Genomic DNA, 19985 nt, shown 5'->3' on the forward strand with positions numbered 1-19985 from the left:
ATAATAAACTTATCTAGAGACTGGAGAATGTAATATTAGGCGTAATTTTTTCTTTCAGACTTGTAAAAAAACAAGATTAAGTCTGGTTAAAACAAATTGACATCACCTTTAAAGTATGTTAAATACTTATTATTGACATAAATTTTTGATTGTGTTGTGTACAATATAAAAATTGTAAACACTAAAAATTAATTAATAATTAAATTAATTAATTAAATAAAAGAAAACAAAATAATTATTAGAAGGGCAAAGTTAAACATTTTTATCTTATATATTTAAATTAGTTAATTTATTTATGTATTTGAATTTATTAGTAAATGAAATGCTCACGTGATTTTAGTGGATAATTTTGAAATTTTGTAACACATTTCCAGTGTATATATTTGACTGCACTGAAACTTAAAACGTAAAATTTTTTGAGAGTAACACCTAACTCTGAAGATTTTAAGAGCATTGTTGTTGCTTCACATGTTTTCTTTCGTAAGTTGCGAGTATTTTTTTGCTACTCTGAAAGAAAAAATTGCGGCTATTCATGGGTTTACATTCAATTTAAGTTAAGTATATAATACAAACTCATATATATTTTAATAAAAACCAATTTTCAGTGTATTATTATACAATAATAATTTTTTTTAACGTTATAAAAAGAAAAAGTATTTACAATGAAATTTATTATTCAAAATAGATTTAAACTGTCTGATTTACTCACTGATTGTTGTCATAATACAACAAACAATGAAGCTTAAATTCCTTAAGCCAATAATGTTTGTTTAACACTATTCTATAATTATATGCCATATATTTACTATTACAGTTTACATGTGTGATATCTTTATGTTGTGTAATTATATATTTTATAATAGCTTAATAGAGAGGAGCAAGCAAAAACGCCGTAATTAACATAATATTCCGAGATTTGTGAATCGTATTTTTATAACCTACAAATAACTCAAACTAAGGAAAGCATACCTCATTTGATTCATAAATGTGTTAAAAATATTATTATTCTATAATAATACAAATTAATATATTATATGTTATCATATATATATATATATCTATATAATATATCATCCTATTTAAATTGAAAATATATCTAATATCTAAAGTGCGATTAGTAATTTATAATAAACATTGAAATAGTTGTTAAGTCAAGTGGAAACGCTAATGGATACAATGGATTTAATGCATAATGATGAATACAAGTATTTTATTAAAATTTTTAAATCATTGCTTCACATTATAAATAAATTTTTTTAAAAGTATTAATATTTGATTCAATATACTTAACATATAGATATTAATAACAAATATATCAAATCATCAAGAAGAGATTATTATACAATATATTGTAAAGGAATCAATAAGTGCTACATCGAATGCCTCTTCTGATGTTTGAAATCCGATATACAGATCGGTTTATGCTGTATTTAAATATAGGTCACATTAATGAAGATTGCACGCTATTCAGGGGCAACCTATGGCAGTTTTTGTTGTAGTCGTTGTGTTTCCTAAGGTTGACTTGATTACCCTGCTTTTTGATATCGATGCTATTCTTCTTATAAAAAAGTCTGGCAGATTATATTCAATGAGCTCATTATATTATAAAGGGTTGCTGACGAAAATTACAATAAAGTAAAACCCTCTATTTTGTTTAGTTTTGTTAAATTTAATGATAGATAAATGAAAATATGCGAAAAGAACTTTAAACTTTAAAGTTAATTTATTTTAATTTAATATGGCCACTTCTGGCATATATTATGGCCTTCAAACAGCCAATGAAACTATCGTCCGCTTGCCCGCAAGTAGCTTTGTGGTTTTTGACCCATTGTCTGAGAAATCTAAAAAGTTTAAATCAGGTCGACACGGTGGCCACTTTGTTGATGGAATAAAGCACGAAATGTTGTTTTTCGGCCATTCTTGGTTAATAAAACCAATTACTACAAAAACATTCGAACAATAATAGGAGTATATGAATCCTTAATGATCACACTACCAGAAACGATATATTCTCTATTTAAAGTTATGCCCAAATCTTCAGATCTTCTTATCATCTCTTCAATGATCTTGCTACAAATTCAAATGAAGAAAAACATGGCGATCAAGTGTAAATAATTCAACAATTAATGAAAGAACTTCTTCAAAATATATGCTCTATTGCACTAATAGCATTAAGTCAAATTCATAAACTTCACCCACCGTCCTAATTATGTGAACAACGTTAGATAGCACAAAAATTCAGCGTAAGATATTGCCAGACAAATATATTTGACGTAATGCACGGCTTATGGAATGTAGATATTCATCGTAAGATAACGAAAAATGCGTAGAAGAGCCATAACAAAAAATTCCTACCCCGAAGAACATCAGACCAACATTCATTAATTAATTAATGCACTTATATAGAGGATTGCACCAAGCTCGCAGGTAATAAATAATTAAAAATATTCGTGTTTTTCAAATAAATCACTTATCACATTTGTTTTCTGTAAGTTAGTCTGTAAATAGTGCATTGAAAGGCTATAAAGTCATCGTTGTGCAAAAGTTTTTAGCAAGCACCGTTGATCGTTGATCGATCAAGCACCAAACACCACTCTCGACTGGTATGACCTCGTATGATTTCTTTCTGTTCCCTAAACTAAAGTTACTATTATAAGAAAAACATTTCCAGACGATCTTGCTCAAAAGACAAAAGTTAATAAATTGAAGATCATCCAGCTATAAGATTACGAAAAATATATGATTAAGTCAGATGCTGGCATAATGGATTGTACTTAATGACGAAATGAGTTTCAATTGACTGATGATTTTTTTTACAAGGAATGTTTATCTGCAGAGTTATCGCGCAAAAGAGCATACATAACGTTATAAAATGTACTATTTAAATTTTTTGAGCTCATCTTCTTTTATAACAGGTGTATTCAGCCGCTCCGAAGTATGGAAAACAACAATATGGTAAGTCTCTCGCTAAAGTTTCCTGCTGACATATTGGCATTGTCAAGCAGTCAAATTTATTTATACTTTCTTCATGTATTCTCAAAAGAGTTTTGTGTAATTTTGAAATATATTTTTCACAATTTTCAAATTTATAAAAATTTTTAATTTGGTTTTTCTCAAAAAAAGTAAAAATAACGATTGTAATCGAGTTTTGCATAATTGGTGATCTACTTTCTACTCTTTTATAATTGACGCCTGGGTGCAGTAAAACAATGGTAGATATCTCAAAATAACTTAATAGGCTCAAAGCCGGGATTGCCACGTACGTTTAAACATAACCCATAAGATTTACATTTTTTTCAGAATTCAAGAGCGTAAATACTCTTAAAATTAAATTAGAATAGAAATCAAATAAATCAAGAAAAATGAATCAGGCACTCTAACAAGTTATGGAATAAATCACAACAACTACTCGACTCTACTCATGTCTTTTCGGAATTCTGAAGTCCAATCTTCTAAAAGTTAAAAGTAAACTCACCATGCATATAATTTAATCAATTAATTTAAGTAAAATTTTTCTGTTAGTAACCACGGAAGTAGCCGGGAAATGCAGTCTTAAACATGTGATCAAGCCATTATCTTATTTTAAACCTGTACCCAAACACCACTTATCCATACATTTATTTGTTTTTAGAGAGAGGTAAAATATGGAACTGGAATTAATTACAAAACAATAACATAACAAATTAAAAATGGTTTATTTTTTAAAACCATATGCTTCAATTGGAGCTTCATAAAATATAGATATGTATATGTATCTATATATATTGCTTATATGTAGTACTTTTCTAGTAATTAAACATAATGTTTGTTATTAAAAAAATAATTTATTTATGTAGTTTATTGTAAAACCATATGTAATTCAAAAATAATAATCATTGCTTCCAAGTAAATCTCAAGATACAATTTCCATTAATAATGGACATAATAACGACCTCGCACTGGTAATACTTAAATAGTGACAATGTCAATTCTTTGCTTATCAAAGAAATAACATAATTTCTTTTATATATTTTTCGCCCTCTTTGCAACAACAACTATATGTACACACACACATATGTAATTTAAATGCTAAATAAAATAATAGAATCAGTACTGATATACTGTAACAATATTATTAGTCACGATCGTTATAGTTGTAAAAGGAATTACAGTTTTATCCCAGCAAACAATTTCTTCTTTCAGCTTCAATTTCATAAGAAAATAAAATTTGTCTAATACATTCAATTATTATATTATTTTTTAAATAATTTTTATTTTATTGTATACATATAATAGCACATTTACACTGTTTGATGTAGATGGTTTTGCTCATAATAACAACTAATGAGAATGATTAGCCATACAAAAATCGTTCATATAAATGAGCTCATTATCAATAAATCAGCTCAATTAAGACGGAACTTGTCGAATGCAACCCTTAAAAATAAATTTTCCACAAGGGAAACTATCAAACATTACAATATTTGCCATATATTTCATATGTAAAATGTAAACAAACATCAGCTGAACTGTAAACAAAGGCACTGAGGAAGTAAGTATTTCATAAAATCTTTGTTTTTATTAATTAAATATGGAAATATACGTAAATGATTGAATTTTTTTGTGCGATATATTATTAAGTAAATTTTATAAAAGTTCTATCAATTGCATAAATGAGCTCATTATAATGTGAACGTTTCTTCATTAATATATGTTAAATAAACAAGTGCCTAAATGAGACAGTGTTAATGTACTATAACATAAATTGCAAAAACATCAATTTTTATTTAGTTTAATATATTATTGACACTTAAATTAAGAATAGCCGCAATTTTTTCTTTCAGAGTAGCACATAATAAAAATGATGCCAATTTGTTTCCATCAGGCTTAATGCTGTTTTTTTACAACTCTGAAGGAAAAAATTGCGGCTCATGTAGAAATGGCTAAAATATCATTCACAATGTATAATGTATATTAAAAAAGTTGTTTAGTCAAGTGGAAACGCGTCTGATGAACCTTGAATTTTATGAGTCTTCTTAGAATTGTAATGATATACGTATAACTCAAATAAAATTATTAAATTTTTGTTTTATATAATATATAAATTTTTTAAAAATATAATAATCTCATTTAATTCAATGTTTTTGTCATATTGTTATTAATAGAAATGAATAAAATCATTGAGAAGTGGTTGTTAATTTACATTATTATGTACTATAAAGAAATTAATTGATGCTATGCCACATACCTATGCTGATATTCAAGATTCGTAAATGTATGGTACTAAGGTTTAACTAACAAAAATAAACTGATATTGGTGATATCGAAAAGTATTCGAAGTTTTTTGTCACTAGATGGTGTTAGTGTTCATGTGTTTGGCAACGCTTATTGGATTATGTGAAATTACTACGAGTTTTCCTTTACTTGACTTGATTTTGCAGGAGTTTGAATTCAATCTTAATTTCAGCTGACGCTCGATAAAGAAGGATACCGAACAAGCAAAATTATAATCAAGATATAAATCACTTGTGCTATGTCTATGTAGGTAGGCTAAAGGAGAAAAGTATTTATATATAGATCAACATATGTAATATTTATACCAACTTAGAAATGATTTCAAATATGCACAATGGGTAAATGGTTATTATTGCAGGACATACTGAGGTCCTGCTTATTGTAATTATGCACTGGTGAGCAAACGTAGTAATAACTTTATAACCAGTTTACTTATGATCTGTGGTCATGCAAAATGACAGGTCTTTCTAATAACTTGTGTAGTTATAGCCCATCTATATATTTTTTGATTTTTTGCGTAACAGTTAAAAAAATCGAGTTAAAAGCTAGTAGCCTTACGATATATAAATACACTAATTGTTCTATATATTAGGAAACATAAGGATATGACGATGAAAGAAACTTAAACAGATAAGTATGTAATTTATAAAAGAATTTTTTGTTCGACAAGTTTTAGTTATGAAACCGAAAAATTTCGATGAGTTCTTAAGTCATTTAATGAATATGGAGAATACTTCAGTTAAGCAGAATAATTAGAGCTTGATATATAATTTCACCTGCTTGAAACTTTATGCATTTTGATGTTCAAGTAAACTTGTGCTTGAGACAATGGCATGACCAGAATTATGGCAAAGGAAAGTATACACTAAAAAATATTTTTGCCGACGTTTTTTGAACTTTACTTCATTATAATTGAAATTAAAGGATCATCCTAAAGAGAGATATACTACATTTTCTAAAGTTCTATTATCAAAATTTAAAACATTCATAATGTCGTATAAAAAACAATACATATATCAAAATTGTAAAGTCTTTGTTGTCTGTAGATGGTCTGTAGATGTAGATGGAATATCGTATGGTTTTCGAGCATTTATTATTATTCAGCTGGAATATCTTAGAACATTTAAAGTATTCAATCTAAATGCACGAAGTCGAGTAGTCCTCAGGAGCTCAAATCCTTTGAAGCACTTCTAAATATAACAAAATTTTAGAATGAAGTACTTCTGCAAACATTAGAAATGGTATTAATTGCTTACTGGGATAGGTACTTGCACTATATTTGATATTCCGTTTTATATTTCGATGATAATAACAGAATTATGCTTTATAAAGACAAGGCAAAGCCGCTTTTTAAGTTCATTGCCGATTATTGCTTTGATGTGAACAGATTTGCTTTCCATTAAGTTTTGATTATTTTTTCTTATGTGTTTTTGTAAAACTTTTGAAACATGAAGTTTTTTATAATAATTACTATTTTAATTTATGGATTTTCTCCAGGTCAGTGAACCTAAACTATTAAAGAATTTTCTGTTTTAAAAAAAAAAAGAAAAGCGAATTGTAAATGCTCTTTTAAAAAAATTGTTTACAGTGACCTTTTTTATGAAAGACAATGTGTGAAGGGCATGTGATAATAATAAAAAGCTTTAAGTTTTAAAAAAATTTTATAACGTTCGAGTAAATAAATAAGTTCAATGTTAAGACAATAAACAAACGTCGTCTTCATACAAAAATCACGGAGACTTGAAGTCAAAAAATTGTACCGAGAATATCTAAAAATAAACGTGAATGGAACTACATATATACAGATGTGTCTATGAATGCATGTATAAAGTGATGCCTGACATTTCATAACTTATGCTTTAGTAATCATTTCGTATTTGTCTTGCTTTCTTATTCGTATCTCCATAATCTCTTAGAAAATCTCGGGCACGTAAGGGCACGAAAAAGTTCAAATCTTATGAAAAATAGTTCATTTTGAGTTTAATATAATTAATTTTTTAATACATAAATAGTGTACAGTGCATACTCGATAAATCGAATGAAAATATGAAGAATTTTATACATCGTCAACACTATTTGAAAAGGAATAAAGTGAACATATTGCAATTCTATTTTGATATAACTACAAATATAGATATTAAGATATATGGAAATCTAATCCACTGTCAACAAATAATTCTCTTATCTGAGAATACTTTCGCAATGTTGTTGGTTAAGCGGCATTGAAGACATTTATGTATGTTTTCGGATATTCTTTTCCACTACTCTTTTTTAAGACAAGCCCAAAAAAGAAGAAAGTACTATGATTTTTAATCATGTTTACGAACCGACAATTTTTGTTTATAAAAAAAGTAATGCCTGAATGCCAAGTATTATAAGCCGGTTATAGTGTTTGGTTTGGTATTATAATTCTATAGAGTTCTATAAAACACTTGCTTTATCTTAAACTATTCTCCTGTGATATTCTAAGTCTTTTCTTCCTTGCGTCTTAGACGTTTAGTTATAGCATTCCCATCAGAACTTTCAACTAGAAAATATTCATTCCAGTTTATATTGTGGTTCAATTAAAAAAAAATAATTCGGTTCAGTTTCGGTTTTCGCTCTGTCAAAAATATCTATTTTTCAGTTCCCAATGAACTGAAGTTTATATTAAAAATTGTTTCTTTACATTTCTAAAAATAGTTTTGTTTATCATCTCCATACATAAGTGGGGACTATGCCGTACGGTACTGAACTAAAATAAATCAATAATATTTTTTTAATTCTGCTATAGGCAAAAATATCCTATTTTTTTAATTTTTGGTTCAGATTGGAGATTCTGATTCACTTTTTGCTAACTACTTTATTGATAATTTCATTTTCATAAATCGCAACTTATGGCTCAAACACAATTAAGATATATTAATGATTTTTGCTGAGCACCTATGTCTCAAATGCATATTGAAGAATTGTTTATGGTTCTAAATGAACCCATATTTAAGAAATTAAATATGATAAAAATTATCTGATGTACAATTGATACAATTGATCTAAGCACTTTGCAGGAAGACATCACATTAAACTTGTAACTCACTGCTCTAATTATTTAATTAACTTTAAATGTTCTTATTACAAATCGCACCGTCATATCTTCTTTTTCTTAGTGCCCGTTTACTCTAGCGAAATATAGGGCCGTTAGGATTTTCTTAAACCGAACTCTGTTAGGTGCTTTTCTGCGCATATAGTTCCATGTGTATGGCACTTTTGTCATTACTCTTTCAATTGTCCTTCTCCAAGTTAAAGACGGTGCAACAGAGTGTCTGCTGGTTTGTGGGTACCAAATCAAAGCTTATCGTAAAATGTATTAATTTGGTTATTGGATGATATGCCCTATCTAATTTCGTTTTCGCATTTCTATATCGTTTACAGCAGCTTTCTGATTTCTTTGGAGTAAAAGTTCTGCATTTGATATGTGGTTAGGCCACCATATTTGTAGAATTTTCCGCAGGCCTTTAAAAAAACCTTTCCTTCTATCGGTTTTGAATGAACAGACGAACATCTAAACAGCCCGTTGAGATCCTGTGAACTTGAAACCATGTGAAATTGGGTTCATAAAGTGATGAAATGATGAAATAATAATCAAGGATTAAATAAACATAAAATAAAAGTAATAATATTGTTGGTGAATGCAGAATCAAAGTTAAAAATTTACAATTCCAAGCAAAAGCAAAACCAAAAAAAATTACTGTTACAATGGATTCAAGAAGATATATGTATATCCGATGTATTTGCTTATGCTTATAGTTATTAGTTTTCTATAATCACTATAGTTTATAGTTTAAGTAAGAAATATTTGATTTCTATGTACGTATAATAACAGTTAAAAATATGTTTTTATTTGTAGGATCATCTTATATAATTCCAAAATTATTATCAAATGTTTCCTTCGATGTACAAGAACAAGCTGTAGAACAGCTAATGTTACGAGCTATTGGTCCTGACGCGAATCACTTCAAAGTTTTCGTAGATAAAGAAATACCTTTTAGAACTTTCAAAGTAAGTTTTTATGATCGGTTGACTATTTTTCTATAACTAAATTTATTTTACTACTATTTGAAACAACTTAATCCATTTTGGCTGGGCACTCTTCATGAAATGACTAAAGTTCGCTGAGAATGAGTGTCCTCTTAAGAGACAAAAAAAGAGTTATTACTGTAATTCTAGATTAAGGGATATTGTAAGCACTTTTGAACACAATGAATAGTATTATTTTATATTCAGTAATAAACAATAGTTTATATTAGCTAAAAAAATCATGTTTTGTGAGTTTTATTAATCATTCATAATAGACACGTATTTAGATCGAAAAAAATAAGCGTGTGTAATCTATTAATAGCAGTTCGTATTTTATATAAAGATTTTATATAAAGAACAAATTAATGAATAATAAATATATACCATACTCTTCTCTGAACTTTTAAAAAAAATTGTGTTTGATTATTCGCCTATCGATACAATATCACGCCTTTTTTTTGCTTGGTTAGTCTATTATATATTATTCAATTTTATATTATTCTTGTGAATTTTCTTCTAATGAAAAAAATGAGTTGTAATAGAAAAGCAAATAAACAGCCTTTATATGTTCCAAAGCCTTTATTTAGAATATGGGATACTCAATACTCCCAATAGTTTGTTAGAGATATAGTCCGTCTGAAAGATATTACAGTTGCATTTGTACTTGTTTATATTAACTGTAAAATTACAATTAAAATAAATTGAAATAAAATTAAAAAAAAAATTACATTTCAATAAATAACTTGGCTTTGTTATAGTAATATTACCAGTTATAATCAGACTATAAAAATCTTCTAAAATTCTTATTATTATGAATATTCTTAAAATAAATAGTAGTTTTGCTAAGTAATTAAAATTTACAAAATTTCAAATTATAATTCTTCACTTCTAACGGTTAATTAACTATAATATTTGGCACTATTCACTTAAATAATTTTGTACAAACAAACAAATAATACACAAGACAACATCATTGTTCTTTCAAAATGGTTTGCTTGTTTTTTTTATTTTATTTCAATTGCTCTTTTTTTCACTCATACTTTATCATAAGAAGAGTAGTTTATAGCTTATATATATATTACATATATAGCAAAATTAGATAATAATAGAACCATTAAGCTTGATCATTTCAGTTGAAATCATCTGCATAAATATTTTTCATCTTAAAAAAACAGCAACAAATATGTCAACATTATTATCGATTATACCAACTGAGTACATCAAATTATAACATAAAGTACATTCAGAAAATGATTAAAAATAAAAATCATATTTCAAATAATTTTTTAATAGATAGTAAAACGTGGCAGTAGGATTGTGATACATGGATGGGATGGAGTTTCACTGGCAAAGGGCTTTCATTACTATTTAAAATACTATCTCAAGAAAGATATCACCTGGGAAAACGAACGAGTGAAATTGCCACCAACAAGTAGCTGGCCATACATTAATCTTACGTCTACTTCAGAGAGTTCATTTATTTATTATCAAAATGTCTGCACCTGGAGTTATAGTTTTGCTTGGTGGTCTTGGTCTATATGGCTACGACACATTGACTGGATGGCTTTGATGGGTATAAGTATTACAATAGCACCGGTACAAGAGAAAATTTGGCAAGAAGTATATGCAGATTTAGGATTATCAGATCTGGACATCCAGAAGCATTTTGCAGGACCAGCATTTCAAGCCTGGTAGGTGATCACATACATATATTAAAATAAATAATATGTTAATAACATTAATTATTTTAATAGAGAAGTTTCAAACAGAAGTGAGCTACAACAAAAATTATTTTTATATTATTTTAATCAATTGAATTTTTGGCTAACCATACAGCTGTGAATAATAAAACATTCACATCAAATTAACGAAATTCCATAAAAATGTGCGAACATAAAAGTCAAGTACTACTTTGAGTCAGTTGATTAAGGAGCGCTGACTCTGAGCTTTGAATTTGACAGGGCAAGATTCCAATCCCTGGTACTTGCAGTCTCAAAAAATTATTTACAAACAATAAAATACAAAAATTATAATACTCAAATACTCAAAACAGCTGTATGGTCAACCAAAAATTTAATCAATTAAAATAATGTAAAAATAATTTTTGTTGTTGTAGTTCACTACTGTTCGAAACTTCTCTATTAAATACCACAGTTTCTGTTGAAGTAAAAATAATCACTTATGTCATATTGAGGTTAAAAATCAAATATAATCATTTTAACTAATATTAACTAGGTATGCACCCATGCTTTACTACGTATGACTCTAGTACTTAAATAACTACCTTGCCATACTTTCTTTAATATATTTAACCTAATCTTTATTTTTTCTAAAATATTTTTTCACATTTACAATTCATCATGAAGATAAGTTCTTAAGACCGTCAGTTGTCTTAATTTGAACTTTAGTTTAAACAAAATCGGCGTATAGGTATGTTCTTTTATAACTAACAATTGTCTATTAAGCAGGCATTCGCAGACTTATTTTTTTAATAGATAATCTTTAGAGCCTTTGTCAAATAAAAAAGAATTAATACGCACAGATCGTCCAGATCCACAGACTTAGTAAAGAACCGGACTACAATTTTTTGAATATCCTTTTTCGGAGACTTCAAAGAACTTTCAGAAACTAATATTGAAAACATACAAAACAATCAAAAAAAATATTCGTTTTGACTCAGATATTAAAGAAACTCTCTGTACATAGCAAAATCAAATCAGTGAGAGAGATGCCTTTGTCAAATAAAAAAGAATTAATACGCACAGATCGTCCAGATCCACAGAGTTAGTCAAGAACCAGGATACAATTTTTTGAATATCCTTTTTCGGAGACTTCAAAGAACTTTCAGAAACTAATATTGGAAACATACAAAACAATCAAAAAAAAATATTCGTTGTGACTCAGATATTAAAGAAACTCTCTATACATAGCAAAATCAAATCAGTGAGAGAGATGCCTTTGTCAAATCAAAATCAAAAATCAAATCAGTGAGAGAGATGCCTTTGTCAAATAAAAAAGAATTAATACGCACAGATCGTCCAGATCCACAGAGTTAGTCAAGAACCAGGATACAATTTTTTGAATATCCTTTTTCGGAGACTTCAAAGAACTTTCAGAAACTAATATTGGAAACATACAAAACAATCAAAAAAAAATATTCGTTGTGACTCAGATATTAAAGAAACTCTCTATACATAGCAAAATCAAATCAGTGAGAGAGATGCCTTTGTCAAATCAAAATCAAAAATCAAATCAGTGAGAGAGATGCCTTTGTCAAATAAAAAAGAATTAATACGCACAGATCGTCCAGATCCACAGAGTTAGTCAAGAACCAGGATACAATTTTTTGAATATCCTTTTTCGGAGACTTCAAAGAACTTTCAGAAACTAATATTGGAAACATACAAAACAATCAAAAAAAATATTCGTTGTGACTCAGATATTAAAGAAACTCTCTATATATAGCAAAATCAAATCAGTGAGAGAGAGGACAACTGAAAAGAAAAGGTCTAAAGTTATGCAACTAATTTATTAACTACCTACATGGATGCCCATATCTCTGTACGTAACAGAGTCACCCATTTGCCTATCCTCAATCTATAATATATTATTTGTATTTATTAATTATAAAAATATTAATAATTTTTAAAAATAGCTAACAATATAAATTAAATTAGGTGTGTAGGAAACGATCTTAATTATTTAATATTGATATTGATAACTTAAAAGTAATTAGTAATTTATAATCAATAACAATTAGTAACAACAAAATTATTAAAATAAAAATATATTATATAAATTCATAATGATAACACTTTTTTTAAATCCATAGGCAGCGAATGGGCAACATACGTGGTTGGGGTGGTCCATTATCATCAACATATCAAAACATGCAGTTGTTATTGCAGCAAAAAATACTGACGGCACAACGTAATTTAGGCATGATTGTAGCCCTGCCTGCCTTTGCCGGACATGTACCTACACGTCTCTCTGTTCTTTATCCAGAGTCAAATTTTTCTGCGACAGAACAGTGGAATAAATTTCCAAGAACATATTGCTGCGGTCTCTTCTTAGATCCGCATGATCGCTTATTTGCAAAAATTTCTAAAATGTTTCTTAACCGAATTATTGACACTTACGGCACAAACAACATTTATTTTGCTGATCCGTTCAATGAAGTGCAGCCACGTTTAGCCGATGTTAATTACATGAACTCGACAGCTTATCATATTTACGACTCCATGCGAGCTGTTGATCCAAATGCCCATTGGCTTTTGCAAGGCTGGATGTTTGTGAAGAATATATTTTGGAAAGATGAATTGATAAAGGCGTTCTTGACTGCTGTCCCACTCGGCCGTTTAATAGTATTGGACTTACAGAGTGAACAGTTTCCGCAGTACGAACGTACATATTCGTTTCATGGTCAACCATTTATTTGGTGTATGCTACATAATTTCGGAGGCACACTTGGGATGCATGGTTCTGCGGAAATAATAAATACAAATATACGCAAGGCGCGTGAAATGAGTAACAGCTCCATGATTGGCGTCGGCATTACACCAGAAGGCATTCATCAAAACTATGTTATGTATGCATTAACTTTGGAGCGTGCTTGGCTACATGACGATTTTGATTTGGTTAAGTGGTTCAATGATTACGCCAACGTGCGTTATGGTGTGAGCGATGAAAACTTACAAAAGGTATGGCAATTACTTCGCAAATCAGTGTACTCATTTCATGGTTTGCAGCAATTACGTGGTAAGTATGTTATAACCAGGCGTCCATCTTTTAATTTAAGCCCTTGGTCTTGGTATAATGCTACAGACATAGAACAGGCTTTTAAATTATTATTGAATGCCAAATCAATCATTTCCGATGATCACTATGCAAGCTATGAGTATGATCTTGTCGACCTAACCCGTCAGTTTTTGCAGAACACTGCTGATCGTATGTACGTTAATTTAGTATCTGCGTACAATAAAAAACAGCGAGAACGTTACAGTTATATAGCTCAAAAAATGTTACTATTATTTGATGACTTGGAGGAAATGTTAGCTACGCATACTAGTTTTTTAATTGGACCATGGATTGAGGGAGCTAAATCTTTAGCAGGGAATCCCACCGAATTAAGTTTGTACGAAATTAATGCCCGCAATCAGATTACCGCATGGGGACCTAAAGGACAAATTTTAGATTATGCTACTAAACAATGGTCTGGCATAGTATATGACTATTATAAACCACGTTGGCTATTATTTTTAGATATGACATACCGATGTTTGCTGTATAATCAGCGATTTAATAATACCGCATTCAAGTATACTGTCAGTAATGAAATTGAAAATGCATTCTCCGTGCAAACCAAAAAGTATGCAACTGTCGGTACGGGTAATATTCACGAAACAGCTCAGAAGATTTTCAATATTTGGTTTCCATTATTCAAAAAAAATAAATTTCTGCATATAAAAGTACGACTAATATAAGTTGACGATATAAAATATCGTTTTCAAATAAAAGTGAATATAAGTGTATGTAAGTAAATAAATATAACATTTTTTAAACCACATTAATGAGGTTTTACTTACCACGAAAGGTTTTTCTATTCTCATAAAGGTTTTTCTTAGTCTATTCTTCTTATTCTTATTTGGCACTACAATCTAATGTGAACCTTGGTCTCCTTCTTTTTGAAAGAAGGTTGCATAGCTGGTGTTTTTTTCCGATGGGAGCCTGCTGACCTTGAGATCAACCCCCAGCCTAGACCACCAGATCCCTGCAAACCTGAGGATAAAATTGGTGTTTGGTAGCTAGAGAGTTTTCCCTCCGCTGGGTGTGCTCGGTCACCAGAGCCTCGTATGCGAGAACAGAATACACCACGTGTATGTGAAGTTGGCTGTTGAGGAGGCTAGGCTATGTATTCGCATCACTCCGCCATTGAGGCACACACTTCTGCCCCTAGTATCCCTTCCTTAGTCCATTATGGTACTATTAATCGATAGACGTTGCAGTGTTATACTGAATACCTTACAACAAAAAAATAACTTATCAAACACCAACAACATACACATGAACTTTAGGTTCCTTGCTGTTAGTGATGTAACATACGTAATAAATGGTTGTTGTTGTTGTTACTTGTTATGCTTGACGCGAATAATTTACAAAAAATATGGGGATTTCTTCACAAAATTACTTTAATTAACTTTCAGTTTTAGACAAGATCTATAACATTAAAAAATCGACAGAAATCAAAAGGTACTGAAGCTCTTAGGATGTTGTTTACGAATGTAATAAATATAATATCATATCTTTTATCCATTAACCTTAATATTGCTGCGGCACTGTTAGCCACAAATGAAGAGGATGCATGATAAAACATACATATGGACATTTTCAGATTCTTGACACAATTTCTAGCTATGATCCGCATAGGGTGAGAGCATAGATCATAGCATAACCAAGTAATATGTGAAAAAAAACAAATCTTGATGCAAATTTTAACATCTCAATTTCATGGATGGCGTGAAAATGTACAGAGGAGGAAGTACCGCAAACTTTCCGTTATTCAGGAAGTAATTAATTAGCCCCGCAGAAATAAATAATTCTCTTCGGATACCTAATGAAAAGGGTTAAGTCTTAAATGATAAGAAAGGCATGTCAATTAATTATATACTAAAAATGTGAGGTCACCATTTTCACTGATACCCAAGCAACAATTATTTCTTTTCAATCTTTCAACATCACTTCAAAACCGGCCAGAGAACGTAGGGCGTCGATTGGCTAACTAAATCGACTTCATCTTCATTTGAAACGAACAAAAAAAAAACAGACAGTCTAGATCTAGTACCTCCTTATTCTTCATCTAGCTAATTATAGGAAGAATTTACATAAAGCATGTGAAATACTCCGGTCCACCTAGCTTTAAAATATAAGAAAAGGTGCTGAGATCTTATTAACAGTAATCGCGTTAACTTAATCCTGTTAAGTTAATTGTATTAATTTTATACCCTTAATATACTGAAGAAGTTAAGGAAACTTAAATAATATATAATAATATAATACTAAGCTATTAAAACATTTAAGCTATATTTTTTAATTTAATATAGAACTATATTTACTATGTTATTATAAAATATCATCATATTATTATTATAGTTGTTTCCTATGCAAAGAACTTGTTTGTTGAGACCAATAAACAGACAAATGACCACAAAACGTAGCCAAATAGATTAAGCACATATAAGAACGGCAAATTTTTCACAATAGGAGAAGATAGGGAAAGTAAGTAAGGAGATGTAAAGTAGGAACAAGAAGAGAGATGGTTGGGAATGTTGAACCATGCGGCCCGCTGCTAATGTTTTACCATGCGATTCACATTTATATACCCCCTGCATATATGAAATTACTGCACAAATGATAATAAATCAATTTACCTTTCTGAATATTTCAAAGAATATATTATTTTTTTTGTCAAATTGGATATTTCATCAGGCATATAAAATTATTTTAAGTCAAAATCGTTTCGACAACGTTAACTATAAATTCACAAAATTGAAAAAAAAAAATTCTTTTCATTTTGGCAGTTTCTCTAAGATTAGTACGTTCGCTCGAGAACTCAAACTTGTCTTTCTTGGTGTTTGTATCAACTGGTTTCACGGTTCATTTGATGAAGATGCACTTTGCAAATATTGGAAACACTACTTTTATGAAGTGGACACCAGATTTTACATCAACCATCTTCACTTTTTCTATCATTTTCATTTTTGCCGATATGCGAAGATAGTGGTCTTGGCTCAAAATTCTATGTTAAATATATAATACCGAAGGTATTATTATACACATTAGAGGTGTTCTTCGTGTGAACTTTTTCTAGTTAGTTCCTGTAAGTATAACTGATTGATCGAGAAGAGAGCCACTCATAAGTCTTATAGTGTTCCTAGCAATACCAAATGTACTTGGAAAAGGGATCAGTTTGGTGATTGACCAATTTGGTGCTTCTTGTTTAGCCATTGCAGAAAATTTATTTAGTAAGAGGATCCAAAAAAGAAATTAAATGAAAACTTAATTAAGAGCCGTAATAGTCACAATATAAACCTATATATTTTACTAAATCAATAGATTGAAAAAACCATGAGTTGAACAATAGATACATTAAAGAAATATTTACAAAATTATACAATTAAATTCATAATAATTTTCATTGTAGGCTTTATATATATATATATATATATTTATTTATCACTACAGTACATATTTAAAATACTTAGTACCGAATTTTTAATTAACATTTTTTAATTACTTTCTTATTAATCAGTTTGGATGAATAACTTTAGGTTGATTGAAATACAACTGCTACAAAGTAGCACTTTTATTTTTATGGTGTGTTTCACCAAGTATATATACAAATATGTTTTACTAATTGTGTATTATTACTTTCATATCTATTGTATCACATTATATTATTATATTATTGAAATTTCAATTAATATTTATATGGCGCTTTTTATACATATATATGTTAAGACTTTTATAATCTTATACCACAGAAGAAACAAAATTTTAAATGCATACCAACTAGGGGATGAAAATCTTGAAAAACTCCCTTCGAAGGAGCTGATTCGATTCCTCGAGATACTAAATGTCTAAATACAAAAGGGTGCATAATAAATCAAGCTGGTCGCAGTACATAAAGACCTTAACCTAACCCAAAAACAATTACCCTTACCAAACTTATATCAAAAAAATTAAAAAAAAAAAACTTTTTAACTCAAAAAATTTTACTAGAAAAACAACACAAATATTTAAAATTTAATATTTTGTGGCATGATCATTACTGGAAGTACATCCGAACAGCGTGACGGCATAGAATTAATGAGTTTTTGACACTATTCTATTCTAATTTGGTTTCAAAAACGTTAGCAAACGGCTCAAAGTTCATTACTACTTTTTGGAATGCTTTTGGCTACATTCTTCTTAACTTTAGTCCACAAACTTCCAGTAGGCTTTAAATCTGGAGACTGATGTGGCCACTCCATTACTTTAATAAAATTAATTCTGTGCCATTGCTTCGGCTTTCGACTAGTGTGCGTTGGGTCATTGTCTTGCTGGAAAATCCAGAAGCTTATTTCATTACTTTTGATGCCTTGAAATTGAAGAGTCGTTAAGTTATATCTAAGTTACTGCCAGCCGAATACCAATAACTCACTGTCATAAAAGAATTCAGTACTGTTAAATGTTCTCATTATTACCCTTTCCACTTAATTAATGCCCTTGTTTTCTGGTTTAGATGAACCTAGTTCACAAGTTATTAAGTCTACCTACTTTCTCTCTCCCCTGATTACTGGAATGAAGTTTTCACATTGCTGTGGGAATCTTTTCCACTCATTCCTAAGAGGTGGTTTTAATGGGTTCAAGTATCACACTGTGGCTTTCGATGCTTTCCACCTACTGCAACAAAAAAAAAATGTCCTTTAGCAGCCATTTGAATGATGTTGAATATTACATCTAATAGCAAGGTTTCGGCCTGACACAGCATGTCTTTCCAAGCGCCTCTGGAGGGAGAGTACACAAGGCAACGTGCTTGATTGTATTTAACATGGAAAATGTCAGCGTAATCATTATCGTCCTCAATCGAAGTTGTCACACAGTCTCCACGTGCTACCCCTTGATAGTTACCTGGCACCTGCTGGGTAATGAACTAATAATATGTACAGCGAGTCTTATCAACAGGACTTTAAATCTGGGTTGTGCACATGATTTGACTCCCGTCACGTGAAATCAGTCGCCAATGAAAGACATAAGGATGCCTCGGAATTGGAAACCGCTTAACGTTGACTGAAATAAATACTAAAAAAAAAAAAAATTTGAAATCTCAATCTGTATTTTATTTACGTTTACTTCCGGATTTTTAAAATAAATAATCCTGTGTGCTATCATGAATGAGTTAAATATCAAATTTCATATTTATATAATTTTTGGCTTTTTTTTTATATATATAACTTAGATAACCTTTAATCCATTAAAATGAAAATGCGTTTTTTTTTATTGTGAAATTAGTTTTGAAGTGTTTATTCCGTTACTAATTATTGAATCAATTTTCAATGGTAAAATAGTGGCAAATTGCTAGATTAACATAACCTTATCTATGCAATTGTATCGTTAATAATTAAATGAAAATTAAGAGAAGGAGGTACAAATAAAAAAAATATATATGGTTTAAGTAAGACATGTAACTATCGCAAATTATATAATACCGAGAACATATACATTCTTACACATAGATCGTTAAATAAAAATCAGCATTCCAATATTTGTTTCGTTCACACAATTCATCAAATTTTATTTTTAGTTGTTTTTACTTTTTGTTTCTTTGATATATAACATTACTTTTTAGTTTTTTTTATTTTTCTTGATTTATTTTTTAACTTTAAATGTACAAATTTAACTTTAAAAATTTAATGACGCAATCATTCTTCGCTTTTTTAATATTACTCGTTTGCATATTAAATAGTTTAATATTATTAATAATATATAGTATATATGTGGTTGAATAGTATTCCTCATACATTCATACTTCGACAATTATTCACTTCAAACAAACAGAATTATTCAAATGTCTCATTTATAACATAAAATGTAACATAGTTTCGCGCAATGTGTAAAAT

General features: G+C 29.4%; 1 protein-coding gene and 1 long non-coding RNA gene across 2 annotated transcripts; both read left to right on the forward strand.

Moving 5' to 3' along the window:
- The first annotated feature begins 6632 nt into the window (after positions 1 to 6632).
- LOC119689067 (alpha-N-acetylglucosaminidase) lies at positions 6633 to 14886 on the forward strand. Its single transcript, XM_038103810.1, has 4 exons — positions 6633 to 6771; positions 9158 to 9309; positions 10621 to 11018; positions 13160 to 14886. The coding sequence occupies exons 1-4, from the start codon at positions 6723 to 6725 to the stop codon at positions 14808 to 14810; spliced, it is 2250 nt and encodes a 749-aa protein (XP_037959738.1). The 5' UTR covers positions 6633 to 6722; the 3' UTR covers positions 14811 to 14886.
- Positions 14887 to 16839: 1953 nt separating this feature from the next.
- On the forward strand, positions 16840 to 17505 carry LOC119662226. Its single transcript, XR_005250730.1, has 2 exons — positions 16840 to 17203; positions 17262 to 17505. It is a non-coding gene; the product is annotated as an uncharacterized LOC119662226 (long non-coding RNA).
- The last annotated feature ends 2480 nt before the right edge of the window (positions 17506 to 19985 follow it).

Source organism: Teleopsis dalmanni, chromosome X (genome assembly GCF_002237135.1).
Source record: "Teleopsis dalmanni isolate 2A chromosome X, ASM223713v2, whole genome shotgun sequence".
NCBI lineage: Eukaryota > Metazoa > Arthropoda > Insecta > Diptera > Diopsidae > Teleopsis > Teleopsis dalmanni.